General features: G+C 30.2%; 2 protein-coding genes and 1 long non-coding RNA gene across 3 annotated transcripts; all 3 read right to left on the bottom strand.

Moving 5' to 3' along the window:
- Positions 1-2409: 2409 nt before the first annotated feature.
- LOC129881902 (NADP-dependent alkenal double bond reductase P2-like) lies at positions 2410-3679 on the bottom strand. The gene has a single exon (XM_055956016.1). It carries the CDS (start codon positions 3608-3610, stop codon positions 2567-2569), a length of 1044 nt encoding a protein of 347 aa, XP_055811991.1. The 5' UTR covers positions 3611-3679; the 3' UTR covers positions 2410-2566.
- Positions 3680-9297: 5618 nt separating this feature from the next.
- On the bottom strand, positions 9298-10955 carry LOC129881901 (F-box/kelch-repeat protein At3g23880-like). The gene has a single exon (XM_055956015.1). It carries the CDS (start codon positions 10847-10849, stop codon positions 9692-9694), a length of 1158 nt encoding a protein of 385 aa, XP_055811990.1. The 5' UTR covers positions 10850-10955; the 3' UTR covers positions 9298-9691.
- Positions 10956-14156: 3201 nt separating this feature from the next.
- On the bottom strand, positions 14157-15253 carry LOC129881900 (uncharacterized). The gene is made up of 2 exons (XR_008765702.1): positions 15122-15253; positions 14157-14307 (listed from the first exon to the last, which is right to left on the bottom strand). It is a non-coding gene; the product is annotated as an uncharacterized LOC129881900 (long non-coding RNA).
- Between the last annotated feature and the right edge of the window lie 490 nt (positions 15254-15743).

Below are 15743 nucleotides of genomic sequence, written 5' to 3'. Positions count from 1 at the left end.
GAATGGATCAGGAAGGTGAGTAATGTAATACCAAGTGTTGTATTAACAACATTAATCATGAATCAGAGGTCTTCTTTCCATTCAAAATAAAACATTTCAATAGACACTGGTTTGTGATATTGATAATGAAGTGATATTGAAGCTCACTTGATTTTGTGAATATTCACTATGCATTATTTTGATGAGCCTTTTCTTCAATTTTCTCTTTCAGTTCCACGTTTCTCTAGAAATTTTACTGTGGAAAGAATTCCCTAGTAATGGCTTGAGATGGATTCTTCACTTTGCTGTTTTTCAGTGTTCCCCTGAAAATTCCTCATCAGTAAAAGCTTGTGATCTCTGTGATCTCTCAGAGACTGTTCAGCATCTTGTCACAGCTTGGTCCAAACGGAAGTTTGTGCAATCAACTTCAATTGAGCAGCAAGCCTATATTCCTTTTCTTTTCTTATAGCTGTAAATTTTGCACTTTTTTTTGGTTGAGAAAACTGAGATCTGTACTTTCTCTACTCGATGTTTTTTATGGTTCGTTAACTTAAGATCCATATATAACTGCTGCATTAGGCCTTTGCTTAGAGAAGATGTCTAAAGAAGATTTAGATGCAACCAAGGATGCAATGCACTGAATTCTTGAAACAGTTAGCTGTAAAATTTCACTCTTACTGTTGTTCAACATTAATTCTTCTCATATCTTTTGTGGTTGCTAACAGGTAGGTTGGAAAGTGCTAACCATTTGATCTGAAAAATGGCTAGGAATGTTGCATTAGCATTTCCCAAGTGACTAAATGATGAGGATAAACCAAGTGAAACTTCCGAGTCCTCGAATGACTCATCTTTGCAACCATATGACTTGTCAGATGATGATGCAGATCTGAAAAGGAATTTCTCACAGTTAGTAGATGTGATTGGAGTACTAAGGAAATTTGATGATGCATATGGTGTGAGTTCAAATTCTTATATCATCCTATATCAGCTAATCTGCTGAGTGTTATTACTCTCGAAGAAATGAACAAGCTTTGATACCCTTTTGTTGCTATGAATGAGCTGTACCGCCTTGTATAGTAGAACGAGAATTGCTCAGCTAACAATTAGTTTATATTTATCAAGATTACTACAAAATGTTTGGTATCTAGTAATGCATATGATCCGAGGCTATCACTGAAGTAGATGAAAAAAGTTCTCTCCTGTGCCATCTATGACGTCTTTCCTCTTAGCAGGTTGATAAGGCTATTGACGTTACTAAGAAGCTTGTACACGTGTCACCAGACGAGCTCAAGTTTGTAGCTTCTGCTCTAATCGTCATTTACTTTGCTGCTGAAGAATCTACTCAAACACATAGTTTGTAGGATCATTGAATTTGTTTCACTAGTCTAACAGTGTAATCACATATTTATGAAACACGAACTACACCAAAAATAGTCACAGTCTATAATCGCGTATCTGTTACAGAAGTTTGTTCCTTTTGGAGAAGAAGTCTACACAAGAATCTTCAATAGAACTTTTAGGAATTGGAGAAGGAAGAAAGCAAGAATTAAAAGCATCTCTTCTTTTTTCTTAAGACTGCTCTTATATAGAAGTAAAGGATACAACTTTTCAGAAACAATCTGAATAGTTGTGTCTCTTCTCTTTTATTTAGTACAAAGGGATACAACTTTTCAGAAACATTCTAAATAGTTGTCTCTTTCCTTATTTAAATGAATTCAGATTGACCCACCCCCCGAATTTAATTCCTTGGGCTGCTATTTCAGTATGAGATCCATAATAGTTGGTCTCTACGTTGATAGGGACTGAAGATATTGCTTTATATTGTAGTGGTCTTGAAGTAGTTGCTAAAGATGTACTTTTGCACTTTGTTTAGTTGATCTAAAGGTCGACTTTGCAAGAAAGTCAAAGAATGTTGCACCAAAAAAGTTGGCAAGAAAGCACCGTCCAAGACAAAAAAGTTGCTGCCCCTTTTTGACAGAAAGGAAATTAACGCGTAAATATTTTTACGCGTTTTCATCCTCCTATAAATAGAGGGCCTCGTGCACTTATTTGATTCATCCCAAAAAGTGAGTGAAAGAATACAAAGAGAGTTATACACCAAGATAAATATTGTAGTATTGAATGTCCTCTTTAGTGAGTTGTTCCTTTTACAAGAGAAGAATGTTAATTGTTGTTTTCTCCTTGTATTTGAGAGCAGTGTACTCCCATATTTGAATAATAAAATCCTTTTACCCCGTGGTTTTTCCCCTCTATCTGTTTGAGGGTTTCCACGTAAAATTCTCGTGTCTAATTTATTTTCATTATTTATTATCATATCAAACTTTAGTTATGGTGCTTCCTCCCCAAACAGACTTAACTAATTTGGGGTTGAGGCACACTTAGTTTCAACCTAGGATTCATGAAAGGAAAAACTAACAAGAATCTGAGTGTGCAAAGATCAAATTAGTTTGATGCAGAAGATGAATTTTCAAATGGACAACTTGAAAGAAGCACAGACAAGATATTGTTCGCTAATATAACGGAAGTAAGTTCTTGACTCCTAATTCATGAATAAATTGACCAACAATCATGAATCTTTATTTTTTTTTCACTCATCTGCAACTTTGACAATCTTTTTGCCTATATTATCGCCATTGAACAGTCCAATAAAAGCAGCGGGAATGCTTTCAACATCTTGTGAGACATCTTCAATGACCTTAAGTTTTCCAGCTTGAAGGTACTCCACTGTTTTCGACAGGAAATCTGCATACACATTCATGAGATCAGCTGCTAGGAATCCTTGAATGGTAATCCTCTTGTAGACTATATCCAACATCTCTGGAGCAGCTCGTGTGCTAGCATTCGTGTACTCAGAAATAACCCCACAGATAGCCACTCTACCGAATGAGTTCATGTTTGCCACTGCTGCTTCTAGCATCCTGCCTCCCACATTGTCAAAGTAGACATCAATTCCTTGAGGGAAACACCTTTTGAGAGCCGATTTAAGGTCAGTTTCTTGTTTATAATTGAATGCATCGTCGAATCCAAGTTTCTCCTTGAGTAAACTTACCTTTTCTTGACTACCAGCAGAGCCAACAACATAACATCCAAGTAATTTAGCATACTGTCCTACTAAATGTCCTATTGAACCTGAAGCAGCAGACACGAAAACTTTCTCCCCTGGCTTCGGCTTACACACTTCGAGGAATCCAGCATAGGCAGTAATTCCACTGAATCCAAAAATTCCGACATGGTAAGACAACGGAAATCCCAGATTAGGATCCAACTTATTCAACAATGAACCTTCCTTTACTATACTGTACTCTCCCCAGGTAAGTAGCCCTGCTACCAAGTCACCTTTCTTGAATTCAGGTCGATGAGAAACTAACACTCTTCCTACACCATAAGTGTCAATGCACTCTCCAGGAGTAATAGCAGTTGCATAATTTATCGCTCCTTGTGACGAACTTTGGCTCTTCATCCGGTTTATCTGATACGGATCAATTGATACAAATAGGTTCTTGACAACAACATCCTTAGACTCTGACTCAACGATAAGTGAAACGTTTTCGACTTTTATCTCAAAGTCGGACTCTTTTGGTGCACCATTTATGTTAGCTTTGATTGTAACATACTTGTTCTTTACTTCCATCTTTGTAGGTACCTTTTGGCTTGAACAAACTAAGAAAGGGAAAAGAAAAAAGTTTAGAAGAATGTACAGTGAAATGCTCATATGGCTCAATCATTTTCATGAGGTCCTTATATACTGATGAGTTGGGTATTATTAGACCACCTAGGGGTCGTTCGATAGCTCGTAAGAGTTACGCAGGTATTAGTAATGTATAGATTAGTTATGAGGGAATATATATATTAGTTATGCAGAAATTAGTAATTCCACCTTCTATTCTGCATAAAATAATTCCTAGATCCCCTCATAACTCATAGATATATTGATTATGTATATTTCTAAATAGAAAAAAAAAACAAATACAATATTAATTTTATACATGAATAATTTACCTTTTAAGCTCTCAAACATGATATAACTTATATATACTTTAATACCTACATAACTCACCTACGAGCGAAGTACCTAGCGACCGGCCTTATTCTTTATTTGGAAAATCATCATTAGATTAAAGTTGCAGGCTGCAAAGTCTGAATAAAGAAAATGACAAACCGCATAGATGCTTATATGCCGTCTCAACAATAAAGATTGTCACGAGCATCAATATTGTCATTATCATGACTATATCATTATTTATCATATTATTTTTATATGTATATTATATAGAAGCGGCTAAAAAAAAGTTGTATGTGTTATGTCGGAAAAAGACGGTTTAAAATTAATTTTAACTTTTTAGAGAAAAAATTAATTATTAGGAAAGAAGAGTCGCCACTTAATTTTTTAAAGAAATTAAGAAAACTTAATTTAAAAGACTCTAATAGATTTAAGTCTTAAAAATTCAGAGAAAAAGGTACGAGGTTCTTATTTCCACTTTGAGAAGGTGTTAAGCATTCAAAGTGACCGCTAACATGCGGTTATCCGACGATTTGAAAAATTATTTGACTAACTTTTGAAAATATTAATTTAAAAGAAACGAAGACTTTAAGTTTTATTATTTTTTTTAGAAAAAATGATCAAACTTAAACATTGAAAATAATATACATGTGTATAAAAAAATGAAAGTTTATCAAATAACTAAGTAAAGGTAGAAAATCATTTAAAGAGTAAATTAACATGAATTGGTTTATCTTTAGGGATTCTAATTAAGTTAAAACAAATTAAAATTAATATCTAAACAAACATAAATAATATAAGTAAATAAATTATTACAACCCAAATTAATATAAATAAATAATAAATAACACATAAAAATATAGCCCGACACTTAGTTTCTATACGTCTGGACTAAGTTGTTGGGCTATCTACGTTTTGGGTCTTAAGCATAATTTCATTGTATATCGCAGTTGTATATACACTGTATATCAGACTGTATATACGTTGTATACAGTATATACAACATTATTTCGGTATATCAAGTATACCACCGGTTTGTTCCATGTATCTGTTGTGTATCACTGTGTAACAGACTATATATACACTGTATATCAGTGTATAGAACATTATTTTCTTACATATCGAACTGTATAGATGCTGTATATTAGTGTATATGACACTGTTTTCCACCTCTATTCCGTGCATACAACCCAATATCAATATTCAAACCATGTATATTAGCTTTCTTTCTATTTGTCAATTTTCCAGCCATTCAAGCAAGATGATGGGAGATTCAAAACTCAATGATATGCAAAGATGGAGTCCAAAGATGGACTCGAATTGATATCGCATGAACCAAAATAAAATTGCATAAGCATTTATTCATTTTAAGATAAACCAAGAAATATATCATGATATTTTAAGTTATCAATTGATGGGCGTCCTAGAAGTGACTAAAACATGCATATATGTAGTCAAAGGAAAGGAAAGAAGAAATATATTCAAGTAACTAAAGAACACGGATTTAATATATACGCTATACTAGCTCAAATTTTAAAGAAAAAATTAAATCAATTAGATCATAAAAGTTATAATTAAATAACAACTTTAAGCATATTTTTGTTATCTAAATCATGTTAAAAAAGAAATTGAAAACATAAAAATCTATATTGTCAAAGAAAACTACTTGAAAAAATAATTAACACGTGATAGCTAATTAATTTTAACATATGCTAACTATAAGAAATTTCTATCATTAATATAATTATTCTTAATACATGTTAACTAAAAAAAAATAAGACTACGAATCAACTAAATATAAAACATGAAATAATTAAATAAAATAAATCTGAGAAAATATTTTATCTCTTTCCGGCAGTGAGACTGAAGACGACAAGCGGAAGACAACTTCACCACCACCCAAGAGTTTGATGGAACTCCAATCCACAAAAAAAAAATTAAAAATTTAGATTCGAACCTTCGTGGGTTCGATATTATAAGAATATTGTTCTTAGCCTAAATTTCAACTTCAATCTCATATTATCCTTGAAGAAAAATATAGATTGAAAGCTAGAAATTTTCACAACTTTTAGGCTGAGGACAAGAGTCCAAAATCCCAGTCAAGTTAAGAAAAAATTTTAACTTTGAGATGGCTAAAAAACCTCCCACTTCTTCTCCTTTCTTAGTGAGAATATGAGCATTTATATAGGCTCCAAAAATTCCAAATTCCTCATCAATTTTCAATGTGGGAGAATGTTGTTTTTTTAGTAAAAACTAAAATTTTCAAAAATACAAACTATAATTAAATTAACCTAACTAACATTGTATTTAGTAAAAAATAAAATCTTTTGAGATGATTTTCGAATAACCACATAAATAGTAATCAAAGATATAGTTATATAGAAATATGTATATTATATTAAAATTTACAAAAAGATAAAAATAGTTAAGAATAAGATGAAAATATCTTTGTTTTTTTATAAAAGTTAATTATTTCAAAAATGTTCAAAATTTAAAGAAACTTGATAACTAATTTGCGTTGCGGAGGGTCAAAATTGGGTGTCAACAGTATGTCCACATGCTTGCTTCTGATTGAAGGTATTTATAATTTTTTGTATTTTTTTATTTTAATTTATTTGTCTTATTTTTTTAAAATCTGTTATATACTTGAATATTACGTAAAAAGTACTATAAAGCATAATAATTAACAATTTAAAGTATTTAAAATATATATAAAAAAATTATTTGACTCTTAAAATTTTATCAGTGCTGCATAAATTGGGATCGAGGAAGTAATATACCACTGGATTTGTGATCAATAAAAAGTACCACCGGATCCTGTACCCATCAGTCTTGGATCTTCACCTTAGACAGTTTCATTTGGTTATGAAAGAAAGGCTTTATCCCTAACGTTAAGGTCTCTATCAAGCACTTTTCTAAAGTTGTTCGAAAGCCCTCGTCGGGTATCTTTCATTCAAGCGACGGTACAAAAGAAGAACGAAACGAAGTGAGAGATCGGGGGTAGGAAAAAGAGTCGAGTCGATCAGATTCGATAATCGGGAGAAGCAAAATGAAATCATGATTTGGCCGAAAAGAAGCAAGGCTATGAATACCTTTAAAAATTACGTAAAAAAAAATATATTAAATTACAGAAATTAACAACTTAAAATATCTAAAAATCATATTAAACTCTCCAAATTCTATATATGTCAAATAAATTGAAACAAAAAAAATAACATAATTGAGTTTGTGTTAGCACATGCTTCTGTATGTAGTGCCTGCAAAAAATCATAAATAAAATAAATAATTTTACTAATTTATCCTTTATCCATCAATACTAAGTATTAAGCATGCATTATTTATGTAGAAGTTTTGTTCACATTAATAGAATCGTATAGGACATATTAATTGAGAGCGTTGATACTCTCATTTCGCATAAATTTTCTTTAAAAAAAAAACGAAGTGACAATTTTGAAAGGAAAAAAACAAAAAAAAAAGGTAATTAATGCAATCCTTTTGAAAAAACAAACTTTTTCAAAACTCTATAAGCTTGTTTATTTTTTATTTTTTCAAAAATATTAATTAAAGGCTTAAAATAATTTTTTAAAATTAATTTTATCTTAATTCGATAAATGGACAAGTAATTTGAGATAATTATTGATAGTAACGTGGATAACTAATATAAAATGGAGGAAACAATAATTTTGGTATGTTTTTTACCATTAGTTCTTCAAAATTAGGTATACGTGGAAACTTTATTAATTAATTAAGTTGACTTTAAGTATATTTAATTTAATTTAATTGATATCAACCTATAACACAGCTAGCTCAAAATTGTGAAAATTAGCTATATATGGACCTTTAGAAAGAAAAAAAAGAGGTTTAATTCATGACTTAAAGTATGTAATGATGGGATTTAAATGTAAGACTTATTTCAATAGATTCTATTAGGAATATAATTTACCTTATAGCACATTCAAACCAGTAGAAAAGTAAAGAATTCCATATATTTTCGTAAACTTATGTATTGTATAATTTACTTCGTGTAATTAAATTAGACTTAAACATGAATACATCATTATTTTATTTTTAATATATACAATAAACTTCGAGTTCATCCAATTCAATAAGGTGCAATAGACACTAAGCTCAAATTTGACTATTACCAATTAAGCAAAACAATATTTTCACATAATTAATTGATCCAAGAAAAAAATGAGTTAATGATAAATGAACACATCTAACTAATCAATTCTTTTTTTTTCGAATTTCATACCTAAGTATTCATTATTTCATTAGTTATCCATTTAAATTGTCACTCCATTTACATTAAAACACACATCAATATTGAACAATCACCAACTATTTATCATAACACACATTAATTATATCAATTATTTCCTTTTTCTACCTGAACGATGATTAAAGTGTGTTTTGATAAATTAGTGATAATTTAAGTGAAAACTCACACACCTGATATTTCAAGTAGAAAATTCAAAAAATCAAGATATTTTAAGTGTTTTTGTGATATGATAGTGTATAAACTTTTAACGAGCTTAGTTACATTATAATTTTAACTTGAAATCATGTAAAAATTTATAAACTTTAATAAGTTAGTGGTGAGAAATAAGTAAAGAATAAAACAATTAAAGCGGCAGTCTTGTCGCTTATTAACATAGTTTTTGTTGTTGTCATTCATCTTTGTGATTAGACAAATCAAATAATTTCACAAGGTATGATTAGAAAGTAAAAAAAAGCGCTAATTAAAAAAAATTTACAAAGGACCATTGGGAAAACTAATATCAGAACAATAAGACGTATTTACTACGATTTACATTGAAGGACTTATTGTTAGTTCAATTTTAAATTTATAAAGTTAAATTATTTGTTTTAATGTAAACATCGAGTGGGTGTGAATTTTTATCGAAAAAATACTTAGGAATACCGAAGAGTTATTTTTAAAAAGGGGCTAAAAATGCTTTCTAACATATTGAAAATAGCTCGTAAGTGTCCTCCGTTAATTTTTGGATCCAAATATCCTTAATATTTGTTTTTTGATTCAAATATACCCTTGAGATTAATGGACAACAAAATCTAAGACATTTAAATGGGTGAGTTTCATTAATATTAAAAAAAGAAATACATGTGGCATGTTTAGATGATTCCATATGGCATTTTCACCTGACTTGCTTCAAGTACCACTGGTAAAAGTATGTTTCACTCACCAATAAAAACCAGACACCCTAATATGCAAAAACATGTTTGTAAGTTGTGATATCTGATCAACCAAAACTATCAATCTGCATTACAATGTAGTATCAATTTGGCTTATCAACAACTTTGCAAGAAGATTGAGACAAGTAGTATAAAACAAGAAGTAAACATTAATAATACATGTGACAATCGTTTAACTAGACAAAACATCCAAATATACAACATCGAACGCAACCTAACTAGTAAATTTTCAGAAAGAAAAGCACAAACTGTAAGCTAAATTACTTATCACCAACACAAGGCTCTCAATGTAAGTAACTGCTTGCATGAATCTTTGAGGATTTGTATAAATCGTTCACTAAACCTTCATCACCCATAGATCCTTCCTATCCAGATAATAGTTGCAACAGGCAACTAGATATCTACCTAAAACACCTTAACATCCAACGAAAGTTCCCATTTGCACAACTAAGCAACGCCACTATCCTATTATATGTCATAATCTCTCGAGCTAATTACTTATTCACCAACATGAGGTGAAGCAAGACTCTCAATGTAAGTAATCGCTTGTACTTGAAGACAACAACCTGATGAATCAATGTCCAAGGATTTATGTGAAGCGTTCCTCCTAGTGTACAAACTTATATTAGTACCAAGCTTCACTAAAACTTCATCACCATTCTCTGACACAGACAAAGGAGATATATAACCCAAACGACCAAAGGGAGCCGTGAGATCAGAAACCATTTTAGTCCATGACTTCTCCACACCATACTCTTTCATCACCCACATATCCGTCCTATCTGGATAATAGTTACAACAAGCAACTAGACATCCACCTAAAACACTCAACATCCAACTAGTATTCTTATTTCCACAATCAGGCAATGCCATTACCCCATACGTCTCCGTAGACAAATCCAAAGTCATAATCTCCGAAGAACCAACAGAATCACGACAATGGCTTACCTCCCAATGAAGAGATCCATTCAAAAACATCCCTGATTGTGCATTTACATAACCACTATAAAAACCCTCACCCATTTTCCAAGAATCATCCTTTAAGCTATAAATCTTCACCCTATTCTCAAATTTCCCCTCATTTCGCGAAAAACTGAAGATTTTAACCACCTTATAATCATCATTAACACTATCATAACCAAACCCATATCTAATATAACAATTAACAGCCCATTTAACAAATGAATCTTGAAATTCCTTGTGTTTTCCAGTAGATGGGTTCCATAGCATCAGTTTAAATGACATTGGTGTTAAACAGATCAACCCATTACAAGAACCCAAAAATTTTGCAGATCCAAAAGGGGGTTTCAAAGGGTAATCAATTTTAGCAACATTTACAGAGGAATTTTCACAGATTAGAGAGTAAACAGAGCACATTTTACCCACTAAACCAGATACTGAAGCTACTATAACAAGTCTAAGATTCACATTTTTGGATTGTTTAACAGAAAATTTGATCTGGGTGTTGATAAAATGTGGAGTTGAGAGTAAAGAAAGCAAAGATTTTGAAACACAACTTAATTTCAAGAGAGATTTTACTGGTAACCTCAAGAGAATTTCAATGATGATGTCATCTGGGAGGGATGAAAATTGAAGCAATTCTTGGGGAATTTTTGTTTCAGCTAATTGGTTTATTGTTTGGCTTTGATTTTCCATTGAAGCAAAAATCTTCTAGATTTGGGGTTGTGGAGAAGGTGAGAAGAAAGAGAGATATGGGGAAGTCTATGGATAGTGGACTTTTGGAGTTCACTCCAATTTTTATTGGTGTTCATCTTTTATTAGACAAGTTGGAAAGGAAGTGTAAATTAATTTCAGCCATAAAGTTTTTTTAATAGATCGGAGAGGATAATGTGTATTTAATTTTATTCAAAGGCTCGAAGCGGATAATGTATATGCAACTTTATTCTTATTATTTTGAGAAGATAGTGAAATTGTCTTTGGTAAATTCTTAAAGATTGTTTAGTAAAATGTATCAGAAAAAATAACCTCACCAATTAGCTTTGTATAGTACTACACTCTATTTGATACTATTATGCTACATATAATTAATATATAGGAAATCATGATATTAACATAATGTATGCTGCATTTATATGATTAAAAACATAATTATATCTTAAAATATTTTATACATTTTTTTATCGGACTTATGAAAGGATATTTTTTTAATTTTTTAAAGAAATTATGTTATAAATTTTGTTAATATATTAAATCAAATATTGCATAATAAATAATCTTAATATAATTAACATATTATATGCAATATTATTTTTACACACCTTATCAAACTATTGGTTAGTTCAGCAGCTACTTTCTTTTTGTCTTTTCCCCAAATCATCCCAAAATGTTACCCCCTCCATAGTCGTTACCCTTTTTGAAATTTATCGCGTAAAATAGTTTTTGGTTATTTATGTGATTATAAATTATTTTATTTAAAAATTTTAAAGTTTAATTATTTTTTATTATAAAAAATATGAAAAACTTTTTTAGATAAATTAAAAAAAAATGTGTCACGTAAATTAATATAAATGAAACAAACTACTAAAATGTGAAACTTTAACTAGGCGTGAAGCTCAAATTTGAAGTTTTAATTTTAAATCAATTTTTATTTCTAGTTTTTGAACAAGATTTCAACTTTAATTTTATATTATGATTTCAAATCTCAAATTCTCTTTAAAATAAAATTCAATTTCAAGTTTATGATTTCAATCTTTTAAAAACTTACAAATTTAATTCATAAATTTATATTTTACAAAATAATTCATAATTTCAATTTTCCACTCAATATTTAATATTATCCTTAGAATTTAATTAAAATTGAATTTACATTTTGCAGAATTCATTTCTAAAGATGATATTCAACAAAAGAAATATGCTCGAATATAAAATTATTGATTAAAAATAGAGGGGTGGCGAGGTGGAAGTCTTTGGATGATTGACTTTGGAGTTCCCTCCAGACTTTTTGGTAAATTATAAATAAAGTGTAAATTAATTTGAGCCACACAGTTTTTTCTTCTCCCTTTTAATTTATGTAACCCTTTTTAAAATTATAATTCTTAAAAACATATAATGGAATAAAAAATACTATGTTTATATTCCATAATATTTTTTTATTTTGAATTTGATATTTTGTACTTAATGAAAAATTTTATAATTATATAAATATTCAAAATTTATTTTGTAATTTTAAGAGTCAATCTTAAATTTTGAGATGGAGAAAATATAAGCAGATTCAAACTTTTGTGCTATTTTTAAAAAGTAAACGTGGCAGCAACCACTCAACTACTCCTTTTCTTAATTTAAATACTTACTTAAATAATAAATACTATTCAATATAGTAATATACTAGTTAAATTGTCTGAACGCATTAAAAATATTAGTAGAACTGTAGAAGTATGACATCTTTATTAAAATACGGGCCATTTTTCATCTTATTTTAACTTTTTTGAGTTAATTAATGGTCATATATATTTAAATATCATTTTTTTGTGAGGTTTAAAGCAATGTTGAGTTGGCCAAATATAATTCTCAATCAACAACATGCACATGTAGATCAACTCAATATCGAAGTGTGTTTTAATATAATGAAAAGTGTTAGTTTAGATAGATAAATAAGAAAATATATAACAGATAGTTGAGATATGAAATTTACGAAAAAGATGATTGTATGGACACATTTTTTATCATTAACTCAAAAAAATATTCTTGGATCAAGTATGTGAAAATATTGTGTTGCTTGGTGATAGTCAAATTTGAGCTTACAGTATGTCCAATTTGACACCATATTGAATTGTGTGAATCTAAAATTTATTATATATATTAAAAATAAAATAATGATGTATTATACAATGGATAAGTTTTACGAAGGATATGGAATTCTTTAATTTTCTACTATTTTGAATGTGCTATAAGGAAATATAATATTTCTAACAGAAAATATTGAAATAAGTCTTACATTTAAATCCCATAATTACATATTATAAGTCTTGAATTAAATCTCTCTCTTTTTAAAGGTCCAGCAAACTCAATTGACTAACATGCATCTATTGAGCCTTACAATTTCACAATTTAAAAATATTTGAGCCTAACTGTGTTACTATAGGGATAGGCTGATATCAATTAAATTCAATATACTTAAAAGTCATCTTATTTATTTGATAAAGCTACCACATCTACCTAATTTTCAAGAATTAAAAGTAAAAAATATACCTAAATTATTATTCTCTGCCAGTACATTAAAAATATCTTTAGCGACCCCTATTTAACGACAATAGTTTAATTATTGCTAATTAGATCACACCTACTCACAACCAATTCTCTTAATGATTCTGCTGCCAAGATTGTGAAAATAGGTAATGGAAATTTAGGAACTCTAAAGACGAGATCTTTTACACCATTCTGAAGTGCAATGTTCAGCCACTTATTAATCTTAGGGAGAACTTTATGAGAATCATCAAAGTACTCTAATAATTCAAACTTTTTTATAGGGATTCTTCCGTCCCAATATCTCTCCATGATATTATCGATTATCTTCATAGGCATCCTTTTGAGATAATCCCTTGTGAAGTTCAAAATCTATATATACGTTAAAAAAAATAAACTTATTTATATATATAGTGTAACTTTTTATCGAGGGGTTAACTGAACACCTTCACCCCCATCCGCCCCTGACACTAATTGAAGTTTCCCAATAAGAATGAATTTGTGGTTTATGATTCAAAAACTCGAGTTGGGATAATAAAAGTAAAACAAAAGTTGAAAGACATCAAGCTATGATCCATGAAATCTAATCCTACAAGATAATCTAAATCAAATCCAAAGAGACAACATGTAATGCTAAACTCGAAGAATAAAATAGCATGAGAGATCAGCAATAATAACAATGGAAAAGGATCATATTTTCCTTTCTACTGTCGAAATAATCTATATTTGCCCTCAATCCGTTTTGCTTTTTCAATAAATATACCCCTACAAACCACATATTATTGATAATCTGGGAAAATTTAAGCTAAAATATAACAAAAATACAGTTTGATAGTCAATACTAGTTCCCAATGAAAATAAACTTTCCGCGAACTTCTAGTCCCACAGAATTCTCAAGTTAGCCAAACTTCCTGCGAACAAAATGGATGAATCAGTAGCAGGCGAAATTTGATTCAAGGTAAACTCATTCACTTCTCGTTTCCGCACATTGTACTCTAGAAAATCACCATTTGTTTTCCTCCACAAGATATTCTCATTTTCCTTCAAACATATTATATCATCCAAGTACCATTTTTTGTGCTTTTCAATTCCAACGAATGAGGGTAATGTTGGAATTTTCATGACGTTAGTCCACGTCCACCGTTCTCCATCTTTCTCGAGGGAACACAGCAAGAAATCCATCTTAACAAACACAGAATGATAGAGATGATTAGCAAAATTAGACAATTTCATATGACTCCCACAATATTGCAATGGGACCGGTGTTACAACAAATTTCTCATCAGCCACAGACAAAGAAATAATCACAAACCTATTAAATGCACTATCACCACTTTCTTGAACCGATCTAGTCGCCATCATGTTAATCGTACCATCTAATGAAACTGAATTCTGATCGAACAAGTGATAACCAGCAGGAACAGAGTCGATCTTTTCCCAAGACTCATTATTCACCGAGTATATTCCAACAATATAACGACTATCTTTTGCATTAATCACAAATGTAGCGATTATCTTATAATCATCACATCCAGAATCATACACGAACCCATACAATGTTGATTCGTACACATATAGTTTTGAATTGTAAGGATGGTAAGGATCAACACGTTGCAACACATAATGATCGGGCTTTTGAACAGTTTTGTATTTTCGAATAGCGGGATTCCATATAAATATTGTGAAACTATACACCAGACATAACAAGCCATTACAAGAACTCACCAATGGATACGAAATATCTCGAGACATAAAATTATATGGTGATTTGAGAGGAACAATTTGAGAATTAACACTAAGTGATGATGCACTTGTCGAACCGACGTAGAACGCTAACATGTTATATTCTAAACAAGGAGATGGAGTTATTTTCCATGAAACTAAGATGATTTTTTGATGATTAATATCGCGCGAGGATTCATTTATATGCAACTTGATGAAATTAGGGTCATTGATAATTGAACACCATGATTTGTGTACAATTTTGAAACGTTGAAGAGATTCAACAGGAAGTTTTGAGAGGATGCAAATGATTGCATCATCTCCCAAATTGAAACTCATTGAAATTGTGTTTACTTAGGGTTTTAAGTTTTTTTTTCTCCATATATATATAGCTAGGGCTCATGACGACTTATAAGATTTTAAATATGGAAAATTTTAAACTTTGTATTTTACATTAATTAGAAGTGTTCTGGTTAATATCAATACCGCTATTCTTTCCACATATTTTCTAATTTTGTATAGTTTTCAAATTATAACATTTAATTGTATTCGAGTTGAATTAGGATTAAATATTGTATTAATTGGTTCCTGTTCTAAGAAAACCTAGCAGTATTCCCCTGCTATC

This window comes from Solanum dulcamara, chromosome 3 (assembly GCF_947179165.1).
Source record: "Solanum dulcamara chromosome 3, daSolDulc1.2, whole genome shotgun sequence".
Classification (NCBI taxonomy): Eukaryota; Viridiplantae; Streptophyta; class Magnoliopsida; order Solanales; family Solanaceae; genus Solanum; species Solanum dulcamara.
This window is presented reverse-complemented; position numbering and strand designations above follow the sequence as displayed.

Excerpts from the sequence above, each read along its gene's own strand:
- LOC129881902 (XM_055956016.1), bottom strand. The coding sequence starts at position 3,610 with ATGGAAGTAAAGAACAAGTATGTTACAATCAAAGCTAACATAAATGGT.
- LOC129881901 (XM_055956015.1), bottom strand. The coding sequence starts at position 10,849 with ATGGAAAATCAAAGCCAAACAATAAACCAATTAGCTGAAACAAAAATT.